Source organism: Malania oleifera, chromosome 10, assembly GCF_029873635.1.
Source record: "Malania oleifera isolate guangnan ecotype guangnan chromosome 10, ASM2987363v1, whole genome shotgun sequence".
Taxonomy (NCBI): Eukaryota; Viridiplantae; Streptophyta; class Magnoliopsida; order Santalales; family Ximeniaceae; genus Malania; species Malania oleifera.
The window spans coordinates 40,736,100-40,744,495 of record NC_080426.1 but is presented as its reverse complement, the minus strand read 5'-3'; the positions used below and the strand labels follow the sequence as shown (position 1 = coordinate 40,744,495).

General features: G+C 33.1%; 1 protein-coding gene across 1 annotated transcript; it reads left to right on the top strand.

Annotated features, from left to right (window-relative positions):
* Nucleotides 1-2,463: 2,463 nt before the first annotated feature.
* Nucleotides 2,464-6,963, top strand: LOC131165974 (large ribosomal subunit protein eL15-like). The gene is made up of 4 exons (XM_058124169.1): nucleotides 2,464-2,617; nucleotides 3,702-3,868; nucleotides 5,948-6,145; nucleotides 6,426-6,963. The coding sequence occupies exons 1-4, from the start codon at nucleotides 2,614-2,616 to the stop codon at nucleotides 6,669-6,671; spliced, it is 615 nt and encodes a 204-aa protein (XP_057980152.1). The 5' UTR covers nucleotides 2,464-2,613; the 3' UTR covers nucleotides 6,672-6,963.
* The last annotated feature ends 1,433 nt before the right edge of the window (nucleotides 6,964-8,396 follow it).

The following is an 8,396-nucleotide window of genomic DNA, read 5'->3' as shown; positions in this document are numbered from 1 at the left end:
TTCACAAAGGTGTAAAATATTTGGCCCATGGCACCGTTTGAGCCGAGCTTGTTTAGGGCATTATGCTTGCCTGTGACCGCTTGTCTCATGCGTTTGGGATGAGTTTCCATCATGTAAATACTAGTGTAGGATTATTTTTCAGAGATAATTCTTCCCTAGGCTAAAAAGGGGAGTATGACTCCTCGGTCATATTGATGTCTTCTAATATTAGAGTGAGAATAGTATAGAAAACTCTTTAGGGGGGATGAGTGTTCATCAACGTGTAAAACTCACTAACTATTGTCAAAGTGTTTAACCTACTTGCCTCCTTTGCTAGACATACATTATTAACGGAGGTGTTGATAATGAATTACATTACTTCAATGTTTATTGCTTAAGTGGCACGACTTTCATAAGTTGCTTATTACTGCTGCTTATATTTGTTTAAAATGACAATGAAAGTGTTTTGTTGTTAAATTATGATAAACACTAGGTTGACTAGTTAAACAAAAGGGCTTTAACTAGCACCGCATGGTCATTTCATAATGGTGTGAAATATTTGAGTAGTGACACATGACGCATGTGGCTACGTGCCCATCTTTTAAAAAAAATTAAATTTTAATTAATTATGTTTTCAAGTTTTTTAAATTTACCATAAATAAAAGAAATTGTGTGCAAATTACCAAAAAAATCTAAAAAAGAAAAAAAGAAATAGAAAAAAGGATAAAACCCTAAAAGCTAAGTTTTTTTTTTTTTTTTTTTTTTTTTATGATTTTCATGCACAAAGTTTGAAACATTATCGCACCATTTATAACTATTTTGAACTATTTCATATCAGCCAAAATAGTTAAAATTGGCTAAAAAAAAGAGAGCACAAATATAGAAAATTAATAGAAAAACTAGAAGTAGAAATTTTGTATCGATTTGTGTGACCAATAGCTAAGACTTTAATGGACTACTCCTAACCTTTTCAATTCATTTCGATCATTACAATAGTAAAAACTAGGAAAAAAAAAAAAAAATTGAAATGCATTACATGGGTAGAAATGGTTATACATGGCGCAGAATGAGCTTTGGCTCATTCCAATTTTGAGTGAAGTGTCTAGGATTAGCCTAGGCAACATTAGTGCTGAACACATAGGGCGGCCCCCTTTGGGATATGCTTCCTCCTCAATATCTTCATGCACGCGAGTTGTTAAAAGAGAAAACGTGTTCTCACAAAAACGTTGCAGGGTTGTTTCAACAATTTGCATTTCTCTTCCCTTCCCTTCGGTGGGATCCCATCGAATTACAAGTTGTTGAGAATTAACAACAAATTCAAAATAGAAAAAAAAAATAGATGTCAAAGAAAAATTGATCACACGTATAAGATAGTATTTACATAGTTCGATAATTTTGCTTACGTCCACGAAGTTGTAAGGATTTTACTCTTATCAAGAAGAAAAATACAGAAAATGCGGCGGTATAATGCTTTCTCTCTCGCTCTTTTGCGAAGTGTTATCACCTACCCACAATCATGTAAATTGATAGAAAAAAAATCATGTAACCACTCATGACTTGTTTTTTTTTTGTCGTTGTTGTTGTAGAATTATTTTAAAATTTTAAGATTTAATTAAGTATGCATTATTAGAGGCTTTTACATGAAAAAGAAGATATTCCTTTAATTCTCATGTTGAAACAATCATTGAAATGATAATTCTTGCATATTTCTAAGTATTTTGTAACCAAAAAAAAAAAGAAAAGATATTCCTATGAGATAGGTATGAAGGAATGTAATTCTTGCATAAAAATATTTTTGATACTATGAATCAAGTAGTCCTCACTTTCAATTTGTTTTTAAAAAAAAAAAAAAAAACTTAAATGTAAGTTTTGGCAAAAGACCAAACTCCACCAAGAGGAAACTTAACTTTGTAAATAAAACTTTTTTGTTCAAATTTAATTGAATTTAGTTATATATATTTAGAATAGTTTTATCTTTTAATTATACTTATAAAATGAAGGGTAAAAGATACTAACATCTCTTAAAATTTGACAAAAAAATACTGACTTTTCCTGAGATTTTAAAAATTTTATAAATCACCTCTGAAATTTGAAGAATTTAGGAACTTTTTTTAAAATTTGTTAAAAAGATACAAATTTATGTTTGTATTTTGTAAAAGACAAATCTTTTGAGAGATCGAGATTGCTGTCTTTTTAGTAAATCTCAGGAAATGTTTGTAATATTTTTAAAACATTAGGAAAGGTTAATGAAAATTTTAAAACTTAAGGAAATGTTTCTATTTTTTTACCAAAATGCGAAGGTGAATGCCTTTTATCCTAATATTAAATAAATAATAAAAATATAAAATAACTAAATCAAAATTGAAGTGATTAATCAATTTTTTAGTTGGATTCCATCTTTCGGGTTCAAATCGGTTAACCGTTGAAATTGCCCATTCGTAGTAACCGGGGAATCGGATTTTTTTTACCCGCATGCGCTCAAACCTTAAATCCGGGTAATTGGATCCGGGAATGGACGGCTGAGATCTCTCACTCTTGAGCTCTTCATTTGTATATAAATAAATATCAGGGCGAACGAGAGAAGCCCTAACTCTGCGTAGCAGCGGCTGTCTGTGACCTTGGTGTTCCTTCGGCATGGGTAAGTGTTCTCTGAACCCTAGGGTTGGATTTCTTGTTAGTAATGTTTGGCTGCTGAGAAAATGGGGGAAAGCTATCATGGCTTGGATTTTGGATGAAATTAGAATCATCCTTCCAATTGTTTCTCGTACACTTGGCCTAGTTTAGCTGAGATTTTCACTTGAAAAAGAAAAAAAAAAATTAATCAGCGCCAAATATTAGATTCGATTTAGGTTTTCTTTAGTTTTCGCATCTCCCAAACGGTATGTATGCAAAGAGATATACGAACTGTTGATGATGTACTATGATTGCATTAACGGAATCGTTTTGTTTTTATGCACTGATATGCGTTTTGGATCTGACTTTGCTCGCCCTTTCATTTTTATTTGTTTTAATTTAATATCTGTTGTTTAGCTATTTGCATTTTTCAGTGTTTTGTATATTTTTTTTGGCTGAGTTTTGTAGGAAAATTGCGGAAAAGTAACACTCGAAAAAAAATAAATAAATTTGTGTGGCAATAAAATTAGAATATTTGTGCGGTATTTGGTTCTGGTCTTGTTACTATACTTGCCAAATCTTCAGAATGTAAAATTTTATTGTAGCAAATTTTGAGAACATTTTGCGTCATTTTCTTTGTTTCCTTAAATAAGAATTTCGCCGTAAATCACTCTCTAACATTTGGGAGATAGGTTCTTTCCCGTTGAGATCATTTGAAAATGTTTTTTTTTTCCAACTTATTAGCTGTACAGCTGTTCTCTTTTGTATTTTTCAGTTTTTCTTCCTTTTTTCCTAAAAGAAAAATGTTGCTTTGGAATATTGCATCTGAAGGCTTATAATATACAACTATTTATCGTTGTTGAGTTTTCGTATCTGGGGAAAGCAATACTATGAAAACATAGGACTTATTCATTATTATGTGTTGGTATTCATTTTTCTTTTTGTACTCTTAAAGATGAAGGCATGTTAAGGAAATGGCAGTGTGCTTTTTTGGAGATTTCCTGTGTTTGATGGTTGGGAAATCCTAGTTATTTAAGTTAGAAATTTTTAGATAGTGAATTATTTTATTAGTGGAATTTAATGTTCTGATTATACGTTTGTGACCTTAGGGGCGTATACTTATGTTTCGGAGCTATGGAGGAAGAAACAGTCCGATGTTATGAGGTTTCTGCAGAGAGTCAGGTGCTGGGAGTACCGTCAGCATCCTTCAATTGTGCGTGTCACTCGGCCCACACGCCCTGATAAAGCTCGTCGCCTGGGGTACAAAGCAAAGCAGGTATAGAATTTGTATTGTTAGCAGGAATCATTATTCACCTTACAAACTGTTTTCTGTTTTTAAACATCCATATCAAGAAATACTGATATTGTATGGGTTATCTGCCTATGTCTAGTTAAAGGCAGATTATTGGGTCATCTTAAACCTGTTGACCAATAAACTGTGACCTTTTTTCTTGGTTGGATATGATTTTATTGTTGTCATCAGTGGGTTAAATATTTATGGTGCAAGTGTTTTACTATTATGTTGTTCCAAGCTATAGTTTTCTTAAGGAACTTAAAAAGTTACTTAATTTTTCCCCCAAGTATTGAGATGAGGAAGAGAAACATGCAGTGCCAATTCCAGTATGGTTTGTTTCAAACATTGCTAAATTAATTGATTAGTTCCAGTTAGTTTTGTCACTTGAAAGTTTAAAAGTAATAAAAAAGCAAGGTCATCATCTGATGCCTTCCCTCTTTTTAATTTGGTTTATGGTGATTGAAACACAATGATGCACGAACAAATTTAAAACTGAGTTGACAGTAAGGAGTAATAGTCCAAAGGAATGAAATTCTTGACGCTTTGAAGTTTGATGGCCCTCAAAATATGAAAGCAGGTGGTGTGTGTGACACAAAAATGGCATTGATGATGTCCATGTTGTACAGCACCTATAAGTAGGCATCTTCTGAGTACTACACCATTTTATCAGTTTAAATTGTGTACTGCTGTAGTGGATTGTCTCAATTTAGTCATTGAAACACTGCTGGTACACTTTATAATAGTATTTTTTTAGTGTGTATAACGAGGATGTTTTGAAAGGTAATCGTTATTTGTTAAGACTGGTGATGGTTAAACTCCTAAGAGTAGTAGCTAACCATTTTTTCTTGGGAGGGGGAACTACTAAATTCCAAGTCTGATTTGAGTTCAAATATTGGATTTCTAAAGATTTTTAACAATTGCCCTTTTCTTTTCCTCCCTCCTTTGTAGAGTCTGCCCTTTGGCTTGTTTTTGCCATTAGTAATGCTTCAATGTTATTATTGTGCTATATATTTATCATTAATGTTTGTGATTATTTTTTTCAGGTTTTTAAGTTCATTCTTTGTGATGTTAAAAAATGGAAATGCATTAACTATTATGTTTTATGATATGTGACTTTATTTTGAGTGGAATAATGAAAGTCATAAGATCAAATGTGCTAAAAGTAGTGCTGATTGGTTGCTTCAAATTTGTCTCAATTTGTGTTTCTGCAGTACTGTGATATGTAAGGGAAGCTTCTTTGCTTCAATGTTATTATTGTGCTATATATTTATCATTAATGTTTGTGATTTTTTTTCAGGTTTTTAAGTTCATTCTTTGTGATGTTAAAAAATGGAAATACATTAACTATTTTGTTTTATGATATGTGACTTTATTTTGAGTGGAATAATGAAAGTCTTAAGATCAAATGTGCTAAAAGTAGTGCTGATTGGTTGCTTCAAATTTGTCTCAATTTGTGTTTCTGCAGTACTGTGATATGTAAGGGAAGCTTCTTTTTGTATTAGATTATGCAGTTGATTTGCTTCTTCTTTGTTAAAGTATTTATACATTTATTGCTGTGTGAGCCTGCTGGCAATTTATTATGGCCTAGATTATAAATTAGGTTTATAGTGTACATGCGTTATAATACATCTCTTATTCAGTTGAGTGGTCTTTAGTGGTTTAATTATATATTGGTATTCATAATTTATGTTTCAACGGTTGATCGAGAAATTTCACTGATTCTGCCAAATTATTTGGGCTACTATGTGAGAAAATCAAAAGCATGTAAAAAGTAACTGATAATTCTTTTATGGTTTAAGCCCGCTTCTTTAGTTAGTTTCTGTTTGAAAAAAGCTTGAAAATGGGAAAAATTAGCATAGGATGGAAGGAGAGTTGTGGGAAATAGAAAGAAATGAAAAGGGACGAGTGCATAGAACCCTGATTTATCATGTTGAGCCCACTTGGGTAGCAATATGCCCTTGCTTTTGTTTGGAATATAATAAATATATGGTTGCAGATAATTATTTTATTCTTTCATGCATTATTTGATTTTTTTATGGTACTAATCTAAACACTTTTCAGGGGTACGTGATATATCGCGTTCGTGTTAGGCGTGGTGGTCGGAAGAGGCCTGTTCCTAAAGGTATTGTTTACGGTAAGCCGACAAATCAAGGTGTCACCCAGTTGAAGTTCCAGCGTAGCAAGAGGTCTGTTGCTGAAGAACGTGCTGGGCGAAAACTGGGCGGTCTTAAAGTTCTCAATTCCTACTGGATCAACGAGGTTTGCTACTCTGCTTTCCCCAATGATCGTGTTTGGTACAGGACTTTTTTTGACAAGATATATGCCCCAATAACTGAACAGCTATTTGGGAATGACTTCCGAGTCACTGGACTGTTATTTTGACCTGCATTTCTTTAAAAGAGACTCACTAATGCATTCTCTCAACTAGAGATGCACCCCCATGCAATAAGAGACTAGTCCGGTTGTCCTGGTGCATGCTGCATTTGACATGCTAGTAAGATCTCTGCCTTTAACTAATATTTTTCAATCTTGTTTTCAGGATTCTACCTACAAATACTTTGAGATTATCTTGGTTGATGCGGCACATAATGCAATCCGCAATGATCCACGGATTAACTGGATCTGCAAGCCCGTTCACAAGCACAGAGAGCTTCGCGGTCTTACCTCTGCAGGAAAGAAATACAGAGGTTTGCGGGGAAAGGGTCATTTGTACCACAAAGCACGGCCATCCAGGAGGGCTACATGGAAAAGGAACAATACCCTGTCACTCCGCCGCTATCGCTGATTCTATCTGTACTACTTTGTTGGTACTTTTGCTTGCGTCCCAGCTTTTTATTACAGGTCCGGACTTTTCATTTTTCATTCTGAGATCTTAGTTGCGCTAAGTGGTTTGTTTTGAATGAGAATTGAATTTGTTATGCCGTCTCTTGAGCCACAAGGCATGTACTTCCTCTTGGACTAATTTGATGCTTTTTGCGTCAGTGTTTTTTGTTTTTACTCATCTTTTTGCTTTCGGAGATTTAGTTATGAGTCGTTTTTTGAATGAGAAATGGGGATCTTGTGATTCTTGTGGTTTATTGAACGTGAGCAGACCTTGTGAATTATGAAGTGCCTTGTTGCATGTGTCATTGTGGTTACAATGTATGTAAGCAACTATGCATGTTGATTTTGGACCTGTGGCATCCTGGTTCTACAATCAAATTTACATGTATTTTAGATTATGTTCAAAATCCATTCATCCAAACCCATTAGTTGGAAGGCTATGCTCTTTTTAAGTTACAGTTGGGAAATTAGGCTGTGTTTGGAAAAATAGTTCAGTTGGGAAATCAGATTGTGTTTAGCAAAATGGATTTTGGGTGTTGGACATGGATGTGTGGATAAAAGCAAAATTTAGTGACATATAAATACCTCTATGCTCGAAAGTTTAGTTGGGAATAAGATTGTGCTTCGAAGAATAAATTTTAATTTTTGGATATGAATGTGTGTAGATTAGAATAAAATCTCGTATAATTTTGTAGCATATTTTGCTTAAATTAACGGGAATTCAAATCAAAGTTTTGAAACCCTTCCCTGGCGTTGAGAGGTGGCCCTTTTGAGCATTGAACAACTCAATTTAATAATGTCCATAATAAATGCATTTTCATCTTTTTTATTGGATTACGCACCGAATTTTCACGTGTCCGTTTTATGGTTCACGTGACTAATTCTGCATCCCTTGAAGTTTACTCCACAATTTTAAAGGGACGTAAATTTCAGGAATTCAAGAGCGGAAACAAATCTGAGAGGGTTTAAACATTTGACATCGTGAGAGATACTTTCAAGGGGTGAGCAAACGGTCGGTTCGGCCAAATTTGGGTAATTAACTGAAAAATTAGGTTAAATAATGCTGTTAACCGAACCGATCGAACTATTGAATCACAGCGAACCGAACCCGACCGAATTACCAATTCGGGTAATTCGGTTAATTGATTTTAACCAATTTTAACCGAATTTATTCAATTATATATTAAATTAAAATTTCATAACTAATTTATTTTAATAATTGTGTCAATGCATTTACTCTATCACATAGGCTTATTTATTTTGAGGTGCAATAATTTTTACTTATTTATTTATTCTAGGTCTTCGCAAATCAAATGAAAATAAAAAAGAAGGCGATGTTTTTGTTATTATTGAAACGTTGAAAATAAAAAAAAGATGAAAAAATTTTCACTGAAAAAATATATTGTCAGCATTGTCATCCCCTTCGACAACAACATTAATTTCCACAAGATATATTCATGTTCATAATAAAAAAACAATTATATTCATAATTTTATACTTAAAATTTAATTAATTAATAATTCGGTTAATCGGTTAACCAAATTATTTTTTGTTGTTAACCAAACCGAAACTGATTAACCGAATTTTTATAAAATCCCAACCGAACCAATCGAACCAAGTTTTTTATCCGAACCGAATAGATTAATTTCGGTCGGTTAATTTGGTTTTCATCGAATTATACTCACCC